The 27,656-nt window shown below is 33.2% G+C and overlaps 2 protein-coding genes across 5 annotated transcripts; one reads left to right on the top strand and one right to left on the bottom strand.

Annotated features, from left to right (window-relative positions):
- Window positions 1-376: 376 nt before the first annotated feature.
- Window positions 377-27,656, bottom strand: LOC140046131 (protein regulator of cytokinesis 1-like). 4 transcript variants are annotated; one of them, XM_072090668.1, is made up of 15 exons: window positions 16,661-16,767; window positions 14,179-14,434; window positions 13,582-13,815; window positions 13,131-13,301; window positions 12,661-12,810; window positions 12,164-12,311; window positions 11,584-11,720; window positions 10,118-10,213; window positions 9,468-9,614; window positions 9,135-9,257; window positions 8,569-8,679; window positions 8,090-8,194; window positions 7,247-7,411; window positions 5,849-5,987; window positions 377-1,868 (listed from the first exon to the last, which is right to left on the bottom strand). In XM_072090668.1, exons 1-14 carry the CDS (start codon window positions 16,678-16,680, stop codon window positions 5,892-5,894), a joined length of 1,959 nt encoding a protein of 652 aa, XP_071946769.1. In that variant the 5' UTR covers window positions 16,681-16,767; the 3' UTR covers window positions 377-1,868; window positions 5,849-5,891. The 4 variants fall into 4 exon arrangements, with proteins under 4 accessions (XP_071946769.1, XP_071946770.1, XP_071946768.1 ...); XM_072090669.1 differs by lacking the exons at window positions 5,849-5,987; window positions 16,661-16,767 and adding an exon at window positions 27,159-27,656; XM_072090667.1 differs by lacking the exon at window positions 5,849-5,987.
- Window positions 16,862-24,389, top strand: LOC140047509 (probable tRNA(His) guanylyltransferase). Its single transcript, XM_072092551.1, has 7 exons — window positions 16,862-16,913; window positions 18,473-18,607; window positions 18,786-18,962; window positions 22,676-22,845; window positions 22,935-23,023; window positions 23,284-23,391; window positions 24,003-24,389. The coding sequence occupies exons 2-7, from the start codon at window positions 18,504-18,506 to the stop codon at window positions 24,156-24,158; spliced, it is 804 nt and encodes a 267-aa protein (XP_071948652.1). The 5' UTR covers window positions 16,862-16,913; window positions 18,473-18,503; the 3' UTR covers window positions 24,159-24,389.

Here is a 27,656-nt window from a genome sequence, read left to right as displayed (position 1 = left end):
ATGCCCGATTTTTGTTGTTATCGATCGCTTTTACAGGAAAAAGGAAATTTGTTCAAATCATGGGTTTTCAACACTCTGGTGTCCCACATGCCAAAATACGGCACACTACTAAAAATTTAAATAAACACAAGTTTATTGAATGTTCTTAAGGTCCATGTTATTTTGGGAAAAATGCCCCTGGTCCGAGTAATATGTGACACTATGCTCTATCTGGCCCGTATTTATTTTAAAAATGTTTGTTTAAACTTTTGAAGGTAGATTTAATCGAGGAAGCCCGAGGTAATCTAACCGCACTTCTTAATATACTAATTATAATATAGTCATAAGGACAGACACAATAACACATTCAGTAGCTATATTACAGTGTTTTATTGATCTTAAATGAAACATACAAATATTTACATGGAAACAAATCAATAAGATAATACTAAGCATGTACTGGCAACTACATACATCTACTTGGATTCATTTGTTGATTGTTGAAGATTTAAAAAATGTACACACCAAGTTTTCATTGCCTAACAACAAACATTGCATAATCTACCAATTGTATATTAGTAATTTTTAAATCTATATAGAAATATTTACAAAATACAATACTAAAATGATAATTTATCAGAGTACATTTTCAATTTAACTCTCCTAAAACCAGCCAACACTGGTATGATAGATAGCCAACTAATGATTGAAAAAAATAGGGAAAATTTAAGCCTATGTGTCTTGGGAGAGCTGGTGGCAAAGGTAATCTCTTTGGAAAATTCAAAACTGTAGAGCCTCTGATAAAACAGATAGTACAGTACTCTTTTCATGAGAACAAAAACAACTAAAATGCCAATTCAGGTTTATTTCAGATTGATAATCAAACAAAAAATCTGCACAGTGAATGATAACATTAAACTAAACTAAGGACTAGTGTGCAGATGATACTACATAATTCAACTTATAAAAAAAAACAAAGGCAAGATTGTTTGTAACAGTCAGTGCAGAAAAACATAACACCACCATAAAATAATAAAAACTATTTTGACAAAGCAGCAATCTCTAGGCTAAAGCTCTGTCTACACTATCAAACTTATTATACAAAAAAAGTTGTGATGAGCCCAAATACGGTAGTGATGACATCATCATGTCTATATATGGGCACATTCAATTTTGTTGTCACATAGTTTGATAGTGTGGACAGAGACTAAAGGAAGACCCAGGTCTGACCATCAAAATGTAGTGCACTGTACTGTATACCCCAATATTGTTTTGCATTTGGAAATGGGAGGGGCATTTGATCACACCCAAGGGTGTCGACATACACATTAAAAAGAACCCTCATACTATAATATTTTGAAAGCATCATTGTAAAAGTTAAAATATTAGTCACATTACTAAGTAGACAAACAGTGACCTTTAAACTATGACCACCACTGATGACCTCTAAACCACTTCTCTTTATATTCAATAAAATCTATTACCACATTATCAATACCTTGTACCAAAATAAAATCACACCAAAATACCAGCACTAACGTTATTTACTAGTTTTTATATCTACGTGCACAATACAGAAAGTTAAACAAATCTGTAGTATCGATTAAAAAATGTAAAAGGTTAATTTGATCTAATTATTAGGGTAATTCAATCAATATTGTAAAAAATGTTGTCTCTAAAAAAATTCTTTGTGGAATTGAAAGATGGGAAGAATCCAACAATGATCAAGTAGTACACTTAAATATATTTTGACGCCTACCACCACATAATTGACGATAACCGCTTTTCTATATATAAGCAACACGACTGTAGTACCGGTTTTGATTCGATGGACTCTGTGGTATCGCACTGCTACGTTTATTCAAAGTTTTTGTGGAATTCAACGCCCTCTGTAAAAAGAAAAATTCAAATATTTGTTTTTATTTACTTTTTGAAACATTCAAAAAGCTTGCTGTCCAAATTCAAAGATATCGAAAATAAAATTGTCAGAGAGACAAAAAAAAAAGATACAGTACAACAAACTTGTGTTGTGAAAATACAAAGAAATGTTGGTTGATATGATGTATACAGTAACAAAACACAGCTTTAAAATGTGTCAAAAATCATAAAGTTAAAAATCTACATTCTTGAAACATGCATGTTAAAAAATGAATACAATATGTAACAGAACACTGTGGATTGTACAACTTTTACATGGCTTAAAGTGCAAAGTTGAAGACAATGTCATCTATTTTCAATGAGTATGATTAAATACTTAAGTTAAATATAAGAACGGATGCATAGACTGACAAAAAGTAAACATGAATATTAAATGCAACAGAATCCTATGTACTGTACAACTTTCAAGTGCCATCTATTTTCAATGAGTATGATTAAATACTTGAGTTAAATATAATAACGAATGCATAGACTGACAAAAAGTGAATATGAATATTAAATGCAATTTATAAAGCTTCAAACATTAAGATATGGGCAATCTGATCTTAGTGAGATTTTTAATTTAAAAGCATTGATAAATGGAAATGATATTATGATTAGATTGGTTTGAATGAATATAAAAATATAAACACAACATGTCATTCAAATTTATTAATAATTAATCAATTCATGTATACAATTATTAATATTTTACATAATTCCATGCGACCGCAATCATCGGATTAATGTGATCTTTGCTGGCTAATTCAAACAAAACAAAATAGATAAATTCTGTATATCTATTAGATTCATTCAAATTTTGATGAAAAAAAATTAAATTAAATTTGGAATGGCATTACAAATTTGAACTTATCATTCATTGAACATATAGCATTTAAGCGATTTAACCAACCAATGATTATTTATTGTAAACAACAACCGTTAAATACTATACTTCAAAACGGTTTTAGAAAATTGCAAAATTAGTTTGTGAATCGGTTTCAATAGGAAACAATACTGTTTAAACAGGATAAGACGTTATTGCTTGTGTCACAAGACTCTGAATAAAAGGAAATGGCAGCCAGTCCATTGAACTTATAGAAAGCAACCAGTAAGCTGATGCTTAATACAATTAGAAAGAAGTCGCTAAAAAATGTTATAGGCGAAAATATGTTACAATAGATGTACATGGTGTGTAGCCACTCAACAATGGTATAGGCTATATAGGCTAAAATGTGATGTTATAATAGGTGTGTAGTGTGAAGCCACTAAACAATGTTATAGGCTAAAATGTAATGTTACAATAGGTGTATGGTGTGAAGCCACTAAACAATGTTATAGGCTAAAATGTAATGTTACAATAGGTGTATGGTGTGAAGCCACTAAACAATGTTATAGGCTAAAATGTAATGTTACAATAGGTGTATGGTGTGAAGCCACTAAGCAATGTTATAGGCTAAAATGTAATGTTATAATAGGTGTATGGTGTGAAGCCACTAAACAATGTTATAGGCTAAAATGTAATGTTACAATAGGTGTATGGTGTGAAGCCACTAAACAATGTTATAGGCTAAAATGTAATGTTGCAATAGGTGTATGGTGTGAAGCCACTAAACAATGTTATAGGCTAAAATGTAATGTTATAATAGGTGTATGGTGTGAAGCCACTAAACAATGTTATAGGCTAAAATGTAATGTTGCAATAGGTGTATGGTGTGAAGCCACTAAACAATGTTATAGGCTAAAATGTAATGTTATAATAGGTGTATGGTGTGAAGCCACTAAACAATGTTATAGGCTAAAATGTAATGTTACAATAGGTGTATGGTGTGAAGCCACTAAACAATGTTATTTATAGGCTAAAATGTAATGTTATAATAGGTGTATGGTGTGAAGCCACTAAACAATGTTATTTATAGGCTAAAATGTAATGTTACAATAGGTGTATGGTGTGAAGCCACTAAACAATGTTATTTATAGGCTAAAATGTAATGTTACAATAGGTGTATGGTGTGAAGCCACTAAGCAATGTTATAGGCTAAAATGTAATGTTATAATAGGTGTATGGTGTGAAGCCACTAAACAATGTCATAGGCTAAAATGTAATGTTATAATAGGTGTATGGTGTGAGGCCACTAAACAATGTCATAGGCTAAAATGTAATGTTATAATAGGTGTATGGTGTGAAGCCACTAAACAATGTTATAGGCTAAAATGTAATGTTACAATAGGTGTATGGTGTGAAGCCACTAAACAATGTTATAGGCTAAAATGTAATGTTACAATAGGTGTATGGTGTGAAGCCACTAAACAATGTTATTTATAGGCTAAAATGTAATGTTACAATAGGTGTATGGTGTGAAGCCACTAAACAATGTCATAGGCTAAAATGTAATGTTATAATAGGTGTATGGTGTGAAGCCACTAAACAATGTTATAGGCTAAAATGTAATGTTATAATAGGTGTATGGTGTGAGGCCACTAAACAATGTCATAGGCTAAAATGTAATGTTATAATAGGTGTATGGTGTGAAGCCACTAAACAATGTCATAGGCTAAAATGTAATGTTATAATAGGTGTATGGTGTGAAGCCACTAAACAATGTCATAGGCTAAAATGTAATGTTATAATAGGTGTATGGTGTGAAGCCACTAAACAATGTCATAGGCTAAAATGTAATGTTACAATAGGTGTGTAGTGTGAAGCCACTAACTAATATGCTAAAATGTAATGTTACAATAGGTGTATGGTGTGAAGCCACTAAACAATAATGTTATAATAGGCTAAAATGTTACAATAGTAAAGCCACTGAACAATGGCATTATATGATTTGATTGTACTGTACTAGGGAACAGACACTGAAATGAGTGGCAAAGGTACTATTATCATAGGCTTTAATCTTATAGTTGAAACACTAAAAATCAATACCTAATTATATCAAACCACAGTACATATATGAACACAGACTCAATGTAATGAATTGAGATAATTGTTATACTATATAGTGTTTTCTATTATCTCAAATTTGTTTTATAAAAATGCATACAATTTTCATATATTAAATAGTTTTCCTAGTGAAAAAACTTTAGTGAAAAACAAATTTTTGTTTCCTCGCAGTTGGAAAATAAGTAGCATTATTATCAAAAAATTATATGTATACAGTGTGGTCGAGTATATTGAATCTGTGTGTCTATGATACAGTTGATGAATCAGCTCCCTGCATGAACGTTCCAGGTCAGTCACGCATGAGTGCAATGTCAGTTGGTTAGTAAATTATTAGTAGCAAATGGTTAGAATGATAAGACACATACACAACAACTAAACAAAACTAGTGAAATTTTAAAACAAAAATAACAGTGAATGTAGACAGGATTGTTGTTAGATGATTGTAATTTGTGCCATATTCTATACCAAATCAACAAATTTAAATCACAATATATTGTTTGCTATTCAAGATATTGTATGCATGTTATAAATAAACAAGTTTCAGTATTGACATATCCAAGGTTATTTTGATTGTCATAATTTAAAGATACATTGTCCCCCTGAAAAAGTAGTTTTTGGAAATTTTGTTGAATATGTCACTTTAATGTCACACAATAATTATTCAATTTAAATAATAAAATAGTAAAATTGTCTGTCAGTGTCAGACAGTTGGTTTATTTTGTCTTTTCATGACATGAAAACATATTTTTGTCCAATTTTTTTTTGTCTACCGAAACATTAAAACTAAAAATAAAAGCAAAATGGCCTATTCAAAATCTGATTTTATACATTTTTGCTTTTCATGATTTTACATATTTATAACAATTGGTCATATTTATCTAAAATATGGTCCTGTATAAATAAGACAAGACAAAGTTACAATACATTTATTTTGTTGATTCAGGATCAAATGGCCCAGTAACAAAAGACGACAAAGAAAACAACAAAAGTGTAAACAAATCCTACCAAATAACATGAATCCGCCACCACTACTGCTTTGAATTTGGCATTACACATTCAATGTTTTTGTAGAAATTTTCAATTTAGCGGGACTGGTGATGATGCTACTGTTAGCATACGGTTTATTGCCTTCTTTTAAGCCACGCTGTTGGGTAGTGAAGAAAAAAGAAGCTACATTATGGACTTCTTTTTAGCAAAAGCCAATAATTAAACAATTAAGTTGACCACAATTTTATCACCAATCAGTTTACCTTGTCTACACTATCAAACGTTGTGATGTGCAATATATGGACATGATGATGTCATATCACTACTATATTTCGGAATATCACTGCCGTATTTGGGAACATCACGCCGCTTTTTGTTTAGACAGAGCTTTACACATTCATGACATTATAAGACAAAGCTTTGCGCAGATTACTAGCTGCATTATGGGAGTATGTCCGTGTAATAATGTGAAGCGCTTAGAAGCATCAATAAGCGCTATATAAGAATGAATATTCATTAAGTCCACACGTGTACACTGGAACCAGAATTGAATAGTGTAATTTAATTACAGAGGTTAAAAGTTTTATACCTGCAACCCAAAGTTTCCTCGCAATTTAAATTGTTATTTTAAAGCTTCCACCAAAAATACACCAAATCATAATCTGCAAATTTATTAGTAGCGTTAAGGATAATTTATACAAAAAATATATGGCGTGCAATTACAGCATATTATGAAAAGAGCATTGTATTTAAACTGTAGCTGGCACTGTAGCATATAACTGTGTGGGTGGCATGTAGCATATATAATGCGTTATAACCGTAGCTGGCATGTAGCATGCATACTGCGTTATTATATGGTAAGCTAAACATGTCAAAATATGTAAATGCACAGCAAGCAATAAATATTGACTATAGGATTGACTTGACTGAGCAACGAGAATGAATGAATCTACATGACGGAATATTGACAAGCAATCGTTTTATATATAATTAAAAAAAAAGCATTTTAAAATATTATTTAATGTAACATTTTTGTAAAGCATTAATCAAGCCAAGAAGATATTTGTTAGTAAAAGGTTTTTTTTAAAAAAAAAACACAATTTAGATTTTAATAAAAAACAAACAACACAGAATTATGTAAATTTGAAATTAGTACAGGCAGTGTCCTCCCAATATAGAAATCAATTGCAGCAAATTAAGCGACGTACCGCTCTACTCTGTCTACACTATCAAACTAGTTTGACAAAAAAAAGTGTGATGTGTCTAAATATTGTAGTGATATGCCCAAATATGGGTGATATGACATCATCCTGTCTATATATGGGCACATCACAATTTTTTTGTCACATAAAGTCTGATAGTGTAGACAGAGCTTAATAACTTGCAATCATAGAGCAGTGGAAGCAAGTAACTTACTGTGAAATCAGAATAAGATGAACACGTTGATGCGATAGATAGATTAGCATGAGCATGGATGCTGCCACCACTCAAAGTGGTTGCACTTAGCACTGTATCCTGCGTGTTCTTATCCATCAGCGCACGGCGCTGAACACGAGCTGGATTACGTAACCTATTTGGTGTCTGTAAAAAAGTACAACACTATTGTTACAACCTATGAAATAGATAAACTTTCCTTTGTCAAAGTGCATAAAGTTTTTATTACGTATCAAATACTCATCGTAAATTTATTAAAGTACAATTTTTTTCTTTGACATAAAAGCTTGGTTGCCACTTGGACCCAACGCAACGACCGAGGCGCGACTTAAGTGAGTTGATTTTTATTTATTAATAATAATAATCAAAACCAACAGTTTGGACGATCATTCATGTTGCGTTTAGTCCTTGTGTTGTGTCCAAATGGGAACCAAACTTAAGTATTGTTTTCAGTACTACTAACTGATACTACTTTAGTAATCTGGTACAGTAAACCTCTATTAAGAGGACACCTTTGGAACACAACAACGGCCGAGATCAATTGGTGATGAAGCCAACTTACCAATGCAAGCTTTAAAATGCAAATATTGTCAATGGCGTTGGCCATAGTATTGAAAAGTATCTTTCTGCTAAGTTTCCCCTTAATAGGGTTGTTACCTAAAAACGGATGTCCCAAAGGAAGGGATTACTAGTACACTAACCATAATCTAATCTTGTAACTAAACCATATTATCATACTATAAATAAAACCATAACCAAATACTAAATAACAAAAACGTAAACCCTAATCTAATATGTGTAATTTAATCCTAAACTAATACTCACAGTAGTAGCAGACTGGCCGTACCTAGAAGACCTTGTGCCAGGAGATGGAAATGGTATATGCACTGTAGACTTATGTCCTGACTGGCTAGTTTTATTTCTAACTCCCTATACACACATTTATAAATCAAAAAGTACAATAACCAATGCACAGTAATAGGCTAAAAGAGTCACAATAATCTAAAAATCTTACAAATTATTTATGAATTATATTTTTTATTTCAAATTAAAGAGCTACATAAGTTTAAAAAAAAAAAGCCTTTTACTGATCGCCTAGATTATATAACCCTAGGTGAAATTGCTGACCTAGGTAGACAAACCACTTAACATTGTCAAAATATTGTTAACAAGTTATAAATGATAATATATTTGAATGAAAGTTCGTACGTGCTGGTAAAAAATATGAAACAATAAATATACTTATTTTTCAGAAGCAATACGTACAAATTAAGTTATCAACCGTTTTTACATTTCTATTTTACCTTAGTGTTACTTGTGGTGTTGCCTCTTGGGGGGCGTCTAAGAGGAGAGGGCGATGGCATTAATGTTGATGAGACAAACGACTTTGGTGATGGGGCTACAGTTCCATTCATCTGTACAATGAATATAAACATATGAAAAATTAAAACAATTGGAGTATCAACATCGTATGTGTAATATTATGACCACTTCCATGAACAGTGTGTGTTTAAACTATTTATTAAAACCTCTAAATAAAATACATAAGCTCTGTCTACATTATCAAACCAGTTTGACAAAAAAAGTGCGATGTGCCCAAATACAGCAGTGATATTCCCAAATATGGTAGTAATATTACATCATTATGTCCATATACGGGCACATCACATTTTTTCATCAAATAAAGTTTGATAGTGTAGACAGAGCTTTAGTTCATCATCTGGGTGAATTATTCATCATGCCAATCATCCTCAGTAATATGAATATAACATTATCATTTTTAATATTGTTATTTTACCGAAGACGAAAATTATTGACCTTACAATGTATAGTTTTCTATCTATACATTATGCAGCAAAGTGTTACATACCCCTCTTAATTTCTTGCTGGGCGTTTTGTTTGGAGTACCCATGAAGCGTCGTTTTGCTGACGGTGTGCTTGGCTTGCTGCCAAATGTCATCTCTTCTTGAGTCTGTTTCTGCTTATTCTTCATCTGTAGAATAAAACAATTTATTGCTAACTGCCTAAAGCTCTGTTTACACTATCAAACTTTATGTGGCAAAAAAATTTGATGTGACCATATATTGATATGATGATGTCATATCACTACCATATTTGGGCACATCAAACTAGTTTGATAGTGTAGATAAAGCTTAACATTTTTTTTTTTACAATAGCAGAATGTAGTAGTATTCATATTCACCCTCATTTCTTTTTGGATCAACTTTTCCTGCTCGTGTGCGACCCATTGAGCTTGAACGTAGTCCATAAACCTGCACCCATCCACTAGGAATGCCTTGTCTTTCTCTTCCTCATAGCGAGCTATTCTTTCAGATAGTTTTTGCTCGAGCTGAACAAAATAAACAGGCATTTTTTATTTGATTTAAATTTATTTAGATAATCATTTTAATAAAAAATGATAACATTAACTACTGACAAAAATACAAATTACAAAAGACATACATTTATAAAAGATTTTCCAAGATAGCTCAAATAGCTTAGTAGTTTATTTCCATTGGTAAAATAAATTTTGTTTAGAATATTTAAAGAAAAACAAACTAGCATATGATGTAACTTTTACACTCTGAAATTGACCCAAAAATGCCCATTGGGTGCTAGGACTTGAAATCATACCTCATTGTATTACACATACACGCTATTACATAGCATTAGGTGTTATGCTACTGTTGTTATTGAATATCCCAGGAGGTAAATTATACACAAAAAAAACACCCAATATTTATGTCTGCTTATGGAATTGCAAAGAGGTATCAAATTGATAGGAAGGATAAACATGCTTTTGGGTGAGTGACCATAAGGAGATGTCTTTTATACGTAATAAAAAAAAGTTACCTTCGGTAGTTCTTTGTTGATTTTCTTCCGCGTCTTCTCTTCTTGCAGTAAGTTACATCCGCGACTGAAGAATCTGGATGGATCGTTAGCGTTGCGCTAAAATGTACAATTAAAATGTTATCTTTAACTGCATAAATTAACATGATATTTACATTGACACTATGATTATTCAGATACAGTATGCATCAATAAGAGAAAGGAGCACAAAATGATACAAGCAAAATAAGTATATTAACCATCATCAATCACTTTCAGATCCTTTTTTTAATTGTGTATAAATTCAGTTGGTTCTTTCTTTTTTTTCTTTTTGGGAGGGGGGGGGGGGGGGAGTCATCCTGTAATTTAAAGGTCTATTTTCCTCATATTATAAATGATAAAATATGTGCAGTTTTAATATTTACATATTGACAGAAGACATGCTAACATAAGGTGAACTACATGTGCAAATGTACAGAAATGATAAAATAAATGATTCTACTGTAGTATTGATTATTATTATTATGTTAGTATGGCTAACCAACTAATAAAAAAAAAAATCCCCAAAAATCAAATTATGTTCACTGATGTGCAGGCTACTAAATGAAAGTGCAATATTTAATAAATATGTAACGACCATGATGCAATAAAAGAAAGGGTTATTAAATGGATTAGATGATGGCTAATGCTATTCTTGCATGTACTATTTTGTTAACATTCGGTAATGATACGCCCTATAGTAAACAGGGGTAAAATCCTGTGTACTGTAGGGAGACTGTTACCATAAGTACCATGCTATGATTATAATGAATGGTTAAAGCAAAGTATGACACAGTTGATTAGTAATGATATATACAACTAATTAATATTGAATTGAATAGAAGATTGATTCTATCTAACAAACCTATTGTTCTAAAGCAGGTCATTTAATAAGTAGTAGCAGCAGTAGTAGTGCAAAACAGAGTTGACACACACTGGGGTGTCAACACCTGTGTTTTGTATGGTGCGCCCCAGTTTGTGTACACTCTGATGTTTTGCTGTTGTGAGAATGATATTATAGATGAAGCCAGCCATAGTTAATGTATATTGTAGACAATGGTTCCTCTACTTGTCCCTTTTTTTTGTGGTTATCTTAGGATATTTAATACATCATTTTCGTGTGTAAAGCACAACAATGTATTTGGAGCAATATAATGCTTGGTTCCCACTAGGTGTAACGCAACGTAAGGGATTTGACCAATCACAAATGATGGATTATTCAAACTGTCCCATGTTATTGGTCAACTCTGCGTTGTGTCTAGGACCTTGTGTTGCGTCCAGGTGGCAACCAAGCTGTAGACCACCATTATTATTACATAGAAGAATGATAGATAGATAGATAGATAAATCATTATCATCAAAGCATGGTACTATAAATGTTACATGGGTGAAAACATTGAAATTGGAGGTAAACCAATGTGTGCAGACTGAGCTCTTGCTAAATGGACTACCTCAAACTCCAACATCTTTTTCCACATGTCCTCTCTCTTCTTGATACATTCTAAAATTTCTTCATTTTCTTCGTAATAGGCTTTCATTTTCGCTACTTCTAGGTCATGTAATTCAAGCAGTTCCTCTGTGAATTCATCTGTAAGAGAAGAGAAAGCAGATGATAATTCCTGAATATTATCATGATTTTGATTATAAATTCAATTCCTGTACCAATTTTTTTTATTGCGTACAAGATTTAGGCCAGATTTACTCACAATCATACTCACCATTGAATAGAGGATACAGGGAGATGCTTTTTACGGTAAGCTATTGTAAGAAATTCCATAATCCTTATGATGATGTCATATCACTATTATATTTGGGCATATCACTACCATATTTGGGCACATCACACTTTTTTTTCAAAACTAGTTTAAACAGAGCTTTAGAGTTGTGAGGACCAATCACATGCGATTGACACCTGTTCTCTAATTTCAAGTCCAACACATTAACATTTACTATTTTAAAATACTTATAGCACATACCAATAACAATTAAACCGGATTTATTTAATGTGAATAATTGTTTTTATTATAGTACCGTCAGATGCAGCAGTAAATGTTTGTCGTTGCTCTAGGCTAAAGAAGCATTTGTTCCACCATGATGTCAACTCTTCTCTCATTTCTTCTATCACTTTCTTCAGATTCTGTTTCTTCAGTTCATTCAGTCTTTGTAATTCTTCTTTCAACTGTGCAAAATTGAAAAGCATTTTGTTTTATCTGAAAGCTTTAAAAGATGTATTGCCTCCCAAAAATATGAAAAAAGATTAATAAAAAAAAGACTTTGAATAGGACATTTCACAGTTTAAAAGTTAATTGTAAAAAGAAAAAACCCTTCCAGTCAAATTGAATATTTTTTCTTTTTATTTTTTGCTTTGAAGTTTATTCAGGTAAATCATTTTTTGTTACATCAAATTTTGGTCAAAGTCAATAACTATTATGTGACATCAAAATGGCATATTCAACAAAAACATTGAACAAAATTTTCAGGGGGACAATGCGTCTTTAAAATACTACATTTAGAAAAATGTAACTTACAATTTGTATAGTTTTTGGTCGATGACCTTGGTGTGTCATTTGAAAGTCTTCTTTTTCCGCTTCATCAACCCTAAGTCGTTTCCATAGTGACTTGATCTTGTCATAAAGTTCATGCGCTAATATTTCATTTTCTTTTTCGGTAATTTCAAGCTACGATATAAAGTTAGATATACTGTTAAATATCATTTGCAGTAAAATCTTATTCCGAAAGTTGGAATATTATCATTATGATTTATTCAAGTCAATCTAAATATCAAAGACCTCGCATGCGCACAAACCCTGCTTGTTTTGATCATTAAGGATCGTTAAGCAGTATTCCAAAGAAGAAGATTCGTGCAGTGACCACCATTAACAACATTTTAGAAAACAATACAATGTGATTTCTTTCTCTGTTTCTTAAATTATAACCTGATGCAGTTGGAATACTGTTGTATGTTCAAAATACAATACTTTAATAAAATCTGACTTACATCATTTCTTAACTGCTTGAGGGCTTCTAAGTTGGCCAATGAAAGCTGAAACGTGTCCTCTTCTTCACAAAGTACCTCTCTTTCAAACGACGTATTCGGACCTTGTTCCAAATTCTCAAATAAACTTACAATCTCTTTTTTCGTTGACGAAAATATACTCTGTCGATTGGCCTGCAAAAGATAAGATTTTATAAAAACTTAAAATAAAATTTATTATCCAAATGGTATTAATGAAGACTAAACGTTGTGTATAATGCTTGTAAAATGCTTGTTGAGATGAATTTTTAATCTGTTTGTCCTCATGTATGTCTACAGTATTACTTTCACCTGTTAAAATGTGTATTTTTGAACTGTTATTCAAATATATCAATCAATCAAATAATCGGCAACTTGGCCACATGTGCCTAAATACGTAACATTTAAAAAAATTAATAAAACCATCAATTCTAACCTTTTCTGAAGTTAATGATTCAATGTGTTCTTTAAGTTTATCCAAGTCTTTTTGTGTTGGTACAATTCCTGTTGGTATGTAGTGTGGTGTAACACAGAGGGCGTCGCATAGAGCCTGCTCCGTCTCCTTTAAACTCTTAAGATAATCCAGTCGTTGCTGCTTAACCTTCGACAGAGAATCCACCTGGGATCTCAAAAGCTTCTCAAGCTGAAGAATGGTCAACCCTTCATCCGGCTGCAGATATTTAAAATGGTTAGAATTCATCAAACTTAATACAGGCAGTTGACACATATTTGTTACAATTTTAATTTTAAATTGAATTAACTAATTATAGATGTACAGTATCTTTGAATAAAACATGAAGATGTTTAATTCTACAAACCGCGTACAAATGGTAAATCAGATACTGAAAATGAGAAAAAATCAGTCAATTCTCCTAATATGGACATCATTAGAGTGTTATTCTGAGTGTGTACTAATGGTATAAAATAGAACCTTTTGGACCTCAAGAAAATAGTTTTCTGCGAGTCCAATATTGAGAGAATGTATTCAATTGCTGTGGAACAATTGGATGGAATAACCTATAGCAACTCATACCTTTACATGCTCCTCTCCAAGTTCTTGAACAAGGGTTTTCAGTTCACACTGACACTTGTCAACGCTTTGTTTAAGCCGGTTGCTCATTTCTTGTTCCTCGTCAACCATCTCTTGTAGAAGATTACGAAGATGATGCATGACTACAGTCTGTCTTTCTTGTCGTTGTTCTTCACATATTCCAATCTCATTCCATATGTGAGTCAGCTGGCTAAGAGCAGCATCCAAGCAAGATCCAATTTCTAATTTCATACTCTCACTGTTTAAAGATGAAAAATGTACTATCAATTTTATTCAAAATGTGAAAAAGTAAGGTTTTGGTTATCAAGCTTTTTGTATGGTTTTATTTTTTAAATACTGAAAAAAATACTTTGTTTGCGCAGTTTGAAATTTCCTATGTATTGGCTGTTGTCTGAAAATCGTCTAAAATGCGGTAACTTGTATATTGTAAATAAAGTTTTCAGTTAAAACAATGATTGATTGATTGTATTGTTTTTCTTGTAAAAATGTTATGTGTATTAAAAAATAAATATCAATTCATATTTTCAATATCACACTGAAATAATCGACTCTATGGATCGGTGTGATTTACTCTTTCATCGGTAACGTACGCACATCATCAAATGACAAAGGCGCGATTGATTTTCTAGGCGCAATTCATTGCTAGCTTCTTTGATTGTATAATACATTCAAGAAGGCTACGATCATTTTCCTATTTGCTAGTGCGCTATGAAGTCTTATTTCCGGGCAACTAGAGGTGTCTTACTAATGAGTAACCCTAGTTTTATTTCATCGGGACTTTCCCCCCGATGTTTGTATTGAACGCAAAAAATGTTTTTTATCACGTATGTTTACCGGCGGAAAAACGATTTTCTAAAAGAACATATACTGTAAGATAAAATGAAAACACAAATTATTTATAAATAATGAGATAACTACTGTATTTATATTTACTGTACTTAAAAAATAATGATCGAGGGTTAAAAAAATGTCAAATAGGCCTAGGCCTAGTAGGCCTTTTATTAGAAATTCTAATATTCAAAATTAACTAAAAACATAATGAGCGTTTTCATTAAAAATGTATCTAATGCGCCATATACAAATTAGCGCGACCAAAATAAAACGCGACCGATATCAAACGTAATTAATATGATAAAAAGCGTATCTACCTAGCGGCACTCCATACAAAATACCGGATGTTGATTTTATCGAGACCGATTTCATCATCTGACACCGCCTACCTACTAGCCTAGTACTACTACTCTAGCTCTCTAGGGCGAATACAGATCACTCCGGCCGCGCTTCACTCCGGCCGCGCTTCAATCCGGCCGCGATTTATTCCGGCCGCAGCTATGGAGCGCCCAATGAGTCTTTTACAACCGAGACACGTTTTTTGTAGAGAATCAAAATAAACATTTGTAATAATACAGTATATTTTTTTCTCTTTCAGGATGACAACAACATCGCAAGTGTTTTAAATTAGGTCTAATGCTAGAACAAAATAATTTATGTGTTTTATCCAATGTAATAGGCTAGTATATTAATTGTAATGTACCCTATATGTCATATTATTTTTATCATATATAAATTAAAATATTAAATCATTGTAAATTGGACTGTACAAAAATGATATATTAATTCTTGATACAATTCTAGGTAACATTAATTAGACGGATATTTGATTATTTGAAATAAATAAATTAATATTGTAAATATTGTTATTAACTATAATTAGTAAGTATGGGTACTGGCAAGATAAAGTGTTATAAAAATAAGGGTTTTAACTAATTTTTAATGTTAATAAATGTAAAACTATAAAAATAAATGTACATAGAAAGAAATTAAATATTGTTATTCAAGCATTAATTAGACGGGTATTTGATTATTATTTTATTATTGAATTTAATTAAGTTAAGTTTAGTTTGAAAGAAAAAGCAGTTCCAACTTCTTTGAATGTTATTGTTAATGAAACAAGTAAAATTGTTGCTAATAAATATTCAACTAGTTCCATTTAAATTCACCAAGAATTTGTTATAACACTGAACAGTATAGAAAACGTAGTTATGGGCGCTCCATACTAACGGCCCCTTTGCACATGAAGTCGAATTGAATAGCGGCCGGAGTGCATAACATCGCGCTAAACTGATACTGCGGCCGGAGTGAAGCGCGGCCGGAGTGATCGGTTACCCTCTAGGGCCGCTAGGCTAGGCCTAGTTAGTTAAGGCTATATTTTGTTTCAAATTGAACATAAAACACACAGCTTTGAGGCTACTGCAGCGCCAGTAGGCCTAGTACGTTAGGCCTAGCCAGGCTTATTTAGCCCTATATAGCCTAGGCTAGGCCTAGAACGACGTGACTGTATGTAAACCCTCACAGTCACACTCTCTGGCCACCTCTCACACGCCACTCTCTTTCTCATTTTTATGACCTTTAGAACATATTTAAAGTAGAAAATCTCTTATAAAAATGTACATAATTCACTTACCGTTTATTCTCAGCCATCATCAACTACTTTTCGCAAATAATTTAATCCAAAATGTAACGTTTTTTATTGAAAATTTTAGTTCACTTCTTAAAAACAGCTACTCACCACCATGGCCGATTTCGCGATTTGAAAATGTCCTGCAAAAATATGAACGCTCATTGGTCAACTGGGTGAGCAATAGAGGGCGTTATCATTTGTGTATACAAAACATACACATGTACTGCTCTGCTTTACTGTAAATAAGGTTTAAAAGGTTAAAATCAACTCTTCTTATACAGATTTAATTATTTTGTACCGTTTGTGTGTATTTCTATGTTTATATTATAACCAATACTTGTTGCTTCTACAATTTGTAGTTATTATCTATGCCTAGGGCCAGGCTAGTCCTTTATATCTAGTTCTCTAGACTCTTCTACTACTAGCCTAACTTTACTGAATACTAGCAAGGCAACCTGGCAAGGCTGTCCACACACCCTACCTTCCTAACCCAACCTTCCTACAGCAGAAGTACTGATAAACCTAGCTAGGCCGGGTGTGTTGGTGGTTTAGTAGCTTATTCACTGAAAATGAATAGTGCCTGTTGTATGGTTGCACTTCATCCCATCATTTCATTATACATACCCGTCTATTAAGTATTAATAACAGGGCCGTAGCCAGGATCTGTCAAGGGAGGGTTCGCACACTAAGTATTTGGGTCACCCCCACCCCCATACCTACCCCCCCCCCCCCCCCACTGGGGTGGGGCCTGAGGCAAAGCAAATTTTGTTAAATGACACCCCTAGATGGCCGGAAAAGACACTCTCATGCAGCATGCTACCATATGAGCAAAACGATCGTACTTCTTGGACTCGTGGACTATTTAAACGATAACATTTGTTGCCGTTTGTTAGATGCGCGTGCTCTGTGCGGAACCGCCGATTGTTTGATCATTTACTCGATATTTTGTTTTGCGTTCAAGTTCAATGCGAACGTACGTCTAGGAGAAGCCCCGAAAAAAGCACACTGGGTGAAGGCAAATGCAATTCTTATTATAGCTCTATCTATAATATTTATTTACAGCAATTTGTTGAGGAAATTAAATATGCCAATGTAAATAGGTGATATTGATACATTTGAGTACGTATCGGCTGGTTGTCTAGAAAAAAATAATCGGATGCCATAATGTGAACTACAGTACATGATACCATAGATATTATAGTGTAAAATATTAATATTCACTATAATCCTCTATGATACATTATACTTCATAGCCACACATAAATACTGATGTATGTCGGAAGGCTATATACTTTATGCATGCTGCCTGACTGCCAGTGATCTAAACAATTGGTACGCAGTTGTCTGGCGGTGTCCTTTGTAAGAATCGTTCGGCCCCCAGCTCGCTGTGAGACGCGTCAATATCATGTTACATGCAGGGACCAAACATTTATTTTTCAGGTTAAAATCGGCAATTCATTTGCAACTCTTAGAAATTTACAGACTATATCGCTCGAAGTACGCTCATAGTACGCTCATAGATGGTACTGTATGAGTTATTCCGAACGAGTTTACGAATTTTTTAATTTACAAACAACTTTTTGTACTGTGGAGCACGTATTTGGACGATTTTTGGAGATGAGGGTGAGGTATTGGGCATGTCGGGGATGGGGGTTCGCAGTCGGTTAAGGGGGGTTCGCTGTAAAGGGGGGGTTCGCCCGAACCATAAAAACCCCCCCTGGCTACGGGCCTGAATAAATTATGTTTTCAAATATGTTATTAATTTATCAAACAAATGTATCTAAATATAAATCTTATTATTATTATATACTACAGTGTTTCAAGTGTTCAGACCAGGGAGTAAAACATGGCAAAGAGTAAATTTGAATATGTCCGTCAATTTGAAAAAGATGATTCATGCCTTCCAAACTGTTGGATCGTTGTACGAATTGATGGAAGAGGTTTTCACAAGTAAGTTGAAGTAAATTAAGTAAAGTATTGATTTGAGCATACAACGTTATGAGAATCGAGTAATACATTCTCACTGAAAAAATGATCAGCATTATCATTTTTTCAGTGATTTGCTTTTTTATTTATATACTGTACATTTAAAGTTATACACAGTGTTTAAAATCTGTATTATTATTAGGTTTTCAGATGACCATAAATTTGAGAAACCGAATGATGAGGGCGCACTTCTACTAATGAACAAATGCGCTGAATGTGTGATGAACCAGTTTAAAGATATTGTGATAGCGTATGGTGTCAGTGATGAGTACAGCTTTGTTTTTAGAAAAGGAACGACACAATTTAGTCGGAGAGAAAGGTTTGTCTTTGCGTTATCCTACCACCATGGTCATTAACCAACTCTTGGCTCCTTAAGTCTTTATTAATCTGAAGTCTCTCTATATAAATGAAATTCCTTTATAGAAAGTATTGATATTTCAATAAATTAACAATTACTTTCTTTACAGTAGAATCACTATTTACGTGGACACCTTCTGGACTCCACCAATGTCTCCTGAACAGGGATGGCCCCTGAGTTGGAATATTCCTATAGTAATGTCCCCTGAATAGGAATGTCCCTCTGAATAGAAATGTTTCTTGAACAGGGATGGCCCCTGGGTTGGAATATTCCTATAGTAATATCCCCTAAATAGACATGTCCCCTGAGTTGGAATGTCCCTGAATAGAAATGTTTCTTGAACAGGAATGTCCCCGGAGTTGGAATATTCCTGAATAGGAATGTCTCCTGAACAGGGATGTCCCCTGAGTTGGAATATTCCTATATACTCTAGTAGCTAGATCAACTTTCGTATGCACTTTGAGGTCCAGAGAATTTGACTTCAGAAATTGGTTTAGGGTGGTCAAACAATCATTTTTGGCTTGGTTACACATTTTGAAAATGTGGCAAAAGGTCAGGGTCAAAGGTTATAAGATCAAACACCATTATGTCCTTAAATCTCGACAACCACTGGTCACAGCGAGGTAATTTTGGTCTCAAATTGATCAGAAGGTATACATTCATATTCAGTCTAATGAAACATTTTAGTCGAAAATGACCGGAAATGCCATTTCTGACCTTTGACCCATAAACCAGGGCATGTCTGTATCTCCGTAACTATTGGCCGTAGAGACTTGAATTTGGGCTCAAATTGTTCGAAATATACATTTAGTTATTTGTTACACATTTTGAACAATGTTACAAAAGGTCAAAAGGTCAAGGCCAGGGGTTATATGAATAAACACAAATAGGTATTTGTATCTCGGCAACCACTGGTCACAGCGAGTAAATTTTGGTCTCAAAATGTTCAGAAGCTATACATTCATATTCAGTCTAATGAAACATTTTAGTAAAAAATGACCGGAAATGATATTTCTGACCTTTGACATACATACCAGGGCATCTTCTTATCTCTGTAAGTACAGGTCGTAGAAACTTAAATTTAGTATCAAATTGTTAGAAATACACATATTTACATTCATTCTAACAGAAAATTTGGATAAAAGATGATCATAAATACTATTAATTACTAATCTTTTAAATGAAAAACATATCTACCCAACTTATCATTAGACAGTAATGTTATGCAATAATTGATGCCTAATGATTTCATTATACTGTAGGAATTAAAACAAATCCTTTACTGTTTGTAATAATTGTAGGCCTACTTTTGCTTATAATAATGCTAGAAATTATTGTTTACCCCCGAACATTTTGAGAATGCTAGAAGTAATTTACTGTAGTTACCCGTATAAAAGCCTCGGGCATTTATTTATTCAGGGAAGGCGTTTATTTTGTTGGGTGTAATAATGGTAACATGTATAATCAAATAAATACACCCCAGATATATATATATATAAAAAAAATATATATTATATAATAAGAATAATAACGGGATTAAACCTCATTCTATCCTGGAGGAAGTACAATCATGTAATAAAAGGTATCGGAGACCACAATAATAGACCAAGTCATTGTCATTATTACGTAACACTGTTGCATAATAGTTTTGAATGTCAACGACAAAACTTATACATATACACGTCTGTTCCCAGTGTAGATAATAAAACAATATATATTTCTGGAGATTTATTATCAATACCACTATAAAACTTTGACATGTTTTAGGTACTGAATGCATTGACAATAAAAGCATCAGAAGTTTATCATGATAAAATCATACTACAACACTGTACTACAGTACACAAGGGTGTTTTCAGGAAAGCTGGACATATTGTACAATAGTAATGAAACTATGTATTGGCATTTAAAACTATGCAAAAGATTGTTGTCAAATTGTAGTTACAAACAAATAGATGATAGAATGAAGATCCATTATGAGTGCAATCGTGTCAGGATAATGATGTGTCATTGTTTTATATCATTATACTGGCACCTGGAGGTGAAGATCCATTTAATGGAATCTATCACTTTTATTTTAAAAGACAGAAACATTTCGTTAAAAAGCATAAAGAGGAAAACGAATCATGTAAAGTACCTTTTATCAGTTGAGAAACGAAATACAATTATTAATATTAGAGTATTCCTTCAAATAAACGCCACCATTCCCTCAAATAGAACACCATGTGGAATAAACATGCCACATGCATTTACACAATAATTGTATCACGTCAACACATTTCATTAACTACCATAATCTACAATTTACCACTTTTTGATATTAATTGTGCAGTATTTTTTCCCATCTAGGTGGTATTTATTTGATTATACATGTTACCATATTATACCCCAAATAAAGATGCCTCCTTTCCCCCTAAAAACCATTTTGAACAATAAATGCCAGGGGCGTTTAATCGGATACATATGGCAAGTTACTTCTAGCATTCTGAAAAGAACTGTTGAGCTTAACGTTTCTATCAAAATGTCCTCGGGGACAGCAATAACTAGTACTTGAAAGTAAAACAATTTAAAGTATCAGTTATTGCATAACATTACTGTCTAAGGATAAGTCTAACTGTGTAGATATGTTTTTTGTTTGAGACATTAGTAAGAGTATTTCTGTTCATCTTTTAACCACATTTTCTATTACATTGAATGTAAATATGTATATTTCGAACAATTTGATACCAAATTTAAGTTTCTACGACCTGTACTTTATGAGATATGAAGATGCCCTGGTATGTGGGTCAAAGGTCAGAAATGGCATTTCTTATCATTTTTGACTAAAATGCCCCATTAGATGGAATATAAATGCATGCCTTCTGAACATTTTGAGACCAAAATTGACTTGCTGCGACCAGTGGTTGCCGAGATAAAAGTACCTTTTTTATTTGTTCAAATAACCCTTGACCTTGATCCTTTGACCTTTTGTAACATTTTTCAAAATGTGTAACAAATAACAAAACATATATTTCGAACAATTTAAAACCAAATTCAAGTGTCTACGACCAGTAGTTACGGAGATACATACATGCCCTGGGTTGTGGGTCAAAGGTCATAAATGGCATTTCCGGTCATTTTTTACTAAAATGTCCCATTAGACTGAATATAAATGTATACCTTCTGATTAATTTAAGACCAAAATTACCTCGTTGTGACAAGTGGTTACTGAGATTTAAGGACATATTTATGTTTGGTCTTATGACCTTTCACCTTGACCTTTTGACCTTTCGCCACATTTTCAAAATGTGTAACCAAGCCAAATATGATTGTTTGACCACCCTAAACCAATTTCTGAAGTCAAATTCTCTGGACCTCAAAGTGCATACGAAAGTTGATCTAGCTACTAGAGTAATAGCAATGTCCCCTGAATAGGGATGTCCCCTGAGTTGGAATATTCCTATAGTAATATCCCCTGAATAGGCATGTTCCCCGAGTTGGAATGTCCCTGAATAGAAATGTTTCTTGAACAGGAATGTCCCCTGTGTAGGAATGTCCCTGAATTGGAATGTCCCCTGAATAGAGACGTCCACTGATTTGGTATGTACCATGAATAGTAATGTCCCCTGAATAGTAATGTCCCCTGAATACGGATGAACCATGAATAGTAAAAATGTTTGATTTTTTTTGTTTAGCAAGTTGATGTCAAACTTGGTATCACTATTCTCATCATCATACGTGTTCTATTGGAAAGATTATATAAAACAAACGGCGCTTCTATACCCACCTGCATTTGACGCGAGAGTTGTCTTGTATCCTAGCAACAACAACCTTAAAGATTACCTCAGTTGGCGTCAGGCGGATTGTGAGTCTATTTTTTATTTCAAAACTTCAAAACACACATTTTATAATGTTTACTTGTTGTGATTATATAAAACAAAATTATAATTTCAGGTCACATAAACAACTTGTACAATACTTGTTTCTGGAAACTTGTTTTGGAAGGTCATTGTAGCAACACAGAAGCAGAGGAAAGGTTAAAGGTGAAAGGTTACATAGATGTACTTATGTCATTTACAATATGATACAATAAAATCAATTCAACGATAAACTTGAAACGTTTTTTTCAAATAGTTTTATTGGATCCTCAAAAAGAAAAAAAAGGTTTTAATAAATACAATCTAGATATCCAGATGAATTTTTTCTTTTTAGGAATATATTTTCCACTGTTATACAAATACATTTGCCTCATAAAATTGGCATAATGGTTAGAAAGTTTTTTTATGTACATCTGTTCTTTTAGGGCACTGTTTCTAGTGACAAGAATGAATTACTTTTTTCTCAATTTGGTATAAATTACAACACATTAGATGAGTTTTACAGAAAAGGAACCATACTTATATGGAAGAAAGTAAGTAAAAGCTACTTCCTCCAAAATAAAGACTTTTAAAAATCAGGACAGGGGGAATCAGGACAGGGGGAATCAGGGCAGGGGGAATCAGGGCAGGGGGAATCAGGACAGGGGGAATCAGGACAGGGGGAGCTAAAAAACTTATCTTGATGTCTATTATAGTGAATAATAATTTTGATTTACACAGTGCCATTCCAACGATATTGCTCATGGCACTGTGGACTAAGATGTTCCTCTTTCCAACTACATGCTTCTTAATGTCAGTGCTGGCAATACTAGCGCTCATTCGTCTGTCCATGAAAGTGGCTGTGTCAGTTAACCTCCCACAAAATTATCAATGTCTATAATAAACAATTGATATGCTAGTCACTTTCAATGCCAGTCACTTTTATGCCAGTCACTATCAAAGTTGGACAATGCATCGAGAGAATGCATTTACATCTACAATACCTTGTAATAAATTATTTATGTATGTAGGAATTTTTTTTTTAAATTGGGATAAATTTACAGGAGAGAATGAGACAACTTGAAATATCGACTCTGACGATTGTTGGGAGAGTAGGGAGTTCTGTGTTGCATTTTGATAATGATAAATTTTAATTCTTGGTTAGGTTGATGAAGAAGTATTAAAAGTATGTCGAAGTAAAGATGATGTAGAAGAACAAGAAAGAGTTGTCATACGATCACGTCGAAGAGTTACACACCTCCATACCGATCTTATAGGCGATGCATTCTGGCTTCAAAATACAGAAATTCTAGAATGTTAACAATTATTGTTTTGTTTAACATTTGTATTCATGTATTATATGTATTGTTGGAGCCCTCATGAGACAAGCCTTCGCATCTAGTGCGGGCCCCAGTTAATATTGTTATGACTGGGTAAATGTGTATAAATTAAATTAATTCTGAAAATTAATTTATTGTTGAAACTTGGTTAACTCCACAGATTATATTGGTTTTATCAATATTTACTTTCTTGCACTCAACAATGTTAACACCATGATGAGAATAAAAAATGAGATACAAAAACAAAATTTATTATGACCATTTATTTATTTATTTGTGATTTTTAGTCGCGTGGACGCGACTCTATAGTTCACTATGTGTGTCGGTCGGTCTGTCTGTCGGTCCGGTATCACTATGCGTTTTATCGCTTTTTGACCTTATCTTGATATCAGTTTAATCTAGCTAAGTCAATTTTTCACAGTATATTCCGTATGGCCAGGAATCGATGTGGTTATGTTTTCACGGTGCGCAATAAAAAATTACGCGGTGTATGCACGATTTAACGAAATCACGTTTGTAATCATATCTTCACAACCATTAATCACAATTAAATAAAATTTGGTACTCATAAATTTCAGGGCATAAATCATCATATGGCAATACAATTCGTGCGTAGCGCATGTAACGCATGCGTACGCGCGCTTAAAATTTTCAAAATTTATTTTCGATAAAATAAGAGTACGTTTCAGGCAATTTTAAGCGTTTACAAAATTGCCATGAGTGCGCAGATTTTTGCGCGCGCACTGCGCGTTAAATGTTATTGCGCACTCTCTTTGCCCGATTTCTATTTTCTTGACTTACTTTTCAACTCGAAATTACGTTATACGAGCACGTCAAAAGTGACAGGCTACGCACGTGTAAATTAAAAAAATATAAATGTTTTTAAACATTTCAACATTTTTAAACATGTTCAGTAATTTCGGTCAGTTGGTAGGTTGGTCGGTCGTTCGGTAAACACTAATGAGCACGCGATTGCAGTCAAGTAGTTGAGGGCGTACATGTTGAACGACGCTTTTAAAAATCGGCAATAAATTGTATGTTTAAAAGTCACAAAATCGATTGTGTCTTACTTATTGCTAAACTGAACCCTGCATATTGTTTGATTTGAACTTTCAAGCTACTAACATACCACCTGAAATAAGTCAAATCGTAAGTTAAGGTGTGTTTTTCAACAAACTTGTCTGACTAGGCCTCACAACGCTACGTTACCGTTTGACAGCGTACCTATCAACCGTATCCAAGGACGCTACCGGTATCCAAGCTGATTACGAAACACACACCTGGGCCTATCTTTTGATATTTGATTTGATCTTTGATTTGATCTTCTCTGATTGATCTCTGAGGAAAGTTTCACCTACACAATTGAGGTCGATAGCAAAGATAGACGACGGCATAGGCCTACTAAGGGTCTACATTTTATTTGCTAAGTATGCCAGACGAAACAAACGACAAATCTAAGCCAAATGATCAACAAACAGGGACACTGGATGAGCAGTCTAGTGCTACTAGTACAAATTGTAGCTTGGAAACCTGTAAAAAAACTAATGGAACACTAGTAAAATGCTCGAACTGCAGAAACTCATATCACCTGACATGTGTTGACCTAAAGAGGCGACCAAATCCAAAATGGGCATGTCAAAATTGCAAAAAGGATATAAGTTTCATAGTAAAACAACTGAAAGAAAAAGTTGAGTCCTTACAGACAAATGTAAACAAAATTTCTACTGAAAACGATCATGTTAAGAAACGGCAAGCAAGTCTAGAAGATGAAAACAAAAAACTAAAGCAACAAATGACAAGCTTAAACGTAAAGGTCAACAAACTTGAGGGTGATCTTGAGCGATACGGCCGATTAAACACCTCCTCAGATAATATAATCAGACCAGAGAGCACGAATCCAATCCACAAAACCCTTATAATTGGGGACAGTATGCTCAGAGATATGGATAACTCATGGTTTAAGGACACTGATGTCATAGTGAAACGTGGTGCGGTTACCGAAGATATATACCATAAACTACAAGAATCCAAAAACTTAAATTCATATGCAAATATAATTATACAAGTAGAAACAAATGATGTCTCAAATGGTAAGGTGGTAACAGAAATCCAAGAATCAATGGAAAAAATAATCACGATGGTCATGGTGAAGTCACCAACATCGAAGCTTTATATATCAGCAATTCCTCCACGCCCAAATCATATGGATGATATTCAAAGTGTAAATACAGCACTTAGCGAACTCAGTACACGGCTGGATACTGGCTTCATAAACATCTCATCAAAATGTGTGTACCAATGTGGCTCAGTTGATGAATCCCTATTCATTGATGGCTTACATTTCAACATAACTGGATCCATACGACTAGGTAAACTATTCTCTGAAAATATTGATGATCTCCAATTTCAATATACAGAGAAATCATCATCCAGGCAACATGCTCAAGAATGTCAAACAAACAGAAATCAAAATACACGCCCCTGGAAACGAAATAGACATGGTTATTATAATCAACAAGCAAGGAATGACAGTTACCAACACTTTAGTTATGGCTCAAAAGAGTCAAACTATATTATGTATGAACCATGCTGGAAATGTGGACTAAACAACCATCAAGCTTACGAATGCTACTTTCAAGAACAGTTAACATGTAAATCATGTGGTCAATATGGTCATAAAGCAAGATATTGTGGTAATGTACATAATTATGATCATTATTATTACGAACGAAATAATTGACCAAAGAGTCTAAGAAGTACATTAAAGTCACAGTCCGAAAAAGAGACTAACAATACTACTGAATGTTCCCAGGCCATAGATGATGTATTAATTAATGATAACCACTCATATGTAATAAATAATAGGAATAATACAATAACAGATATAAACCAAATAGTTAAAAAAGATCCTCATATATTTGAGGAACTTAATCAAAAGGGTTTTATATTTGCACATTTAAATATACGTAGCCTAGACTTACATTTTGATGAATTGCAACGTATTCTAAATAACAACAATTTCAATGTTTTTGGCTTAAGCGAAACATTTCTCGATAATACATTTATTGATGAAGATTTTCATGTTGACAACTATATATTACACAGACTAGATAGACGTAAAACTAAAAAAGGTGGAGGTGTAGCACTCTATATAAATCTAAAAACCAACCACAAAATTAGGAATGATCTAATGTGTAATGAACTCGAACTCCTATCTATTGAAATAGTACGTGATAAATGTAAAAATCTAATTGTTCTATTGTGGTATAGACCTCCAAATACTACAGCAGTTCTTTTTGAATATTTACAAAATATATTTCAAAAGATTGAACTGGAACACAAAGATATTATGATGATGGGAGATTTAAACTGTGACGTTATGTCTGACAATCCACATTGCTACACAAAGAAACTAATTGAATTAAGTGAAAATTTTAATCTAAAACAGATCATTGAAGAACCAACACGTATAGAAAAAC

Source organism: Antedon mediterranea, chromosome 4 (assembly GCF_964355755.1).
Source record: "Antedon mediterranea chromosome 4, ecAntMedi1.1, whole genome shotgun sequence".
NCBI lineage: Eukaryota > Metazoa > Echinodermata > Crinoidea > Comatulida > Antedonidae > Antedon > Antedon mediterranea.
The sequence above is the reverse complement of the archived record's forward strand: the minus strand, read 5'-3'. Positions and strand labels throughout refer to the sequence as shown.

Coding starts and splice junctions, on each gene's coding strand:
- LOC140046131 (XM_072090667.1), bottom strand. CDS start 16,680: ATGATGGCTGAGAATAAACG. Junction 12,811..13,130: donor TCAAGCAGTTAAGAAATGAT/GTAAGTCAGATT, acceptor TTTATATCGTAG/CTTGAAATTACCGAAAAAGA. Junction 12,312..12,660: donor GACCAAAAACTATACAAATT/GTAAGTTACATT, acceptor AATTTTGCACAG/TTGAAAGAAGAATTACAAAG.
- LOC140047509 (XM_072092551.1), top strand. CDS start 18,504: ATGGCAAAGAGTAAATTTGAATATGTCCGTCAATTTGAAAAAGATGAT. Junction 18,608..18,785: donor GATGGAAGAGGTTTTCACAA/GTAAGTTGAAGT, acceptor TATTATTATTAG/GTTTTCAGATGACCATAAAT. Junction 23,024..23,283: donor AAGCAGAGGAAAGGTTAAAG/GTGAAAGGTTAC, acceptor CTGTTCTTTTAG/GGCACTGTTTCTAGTGACAA.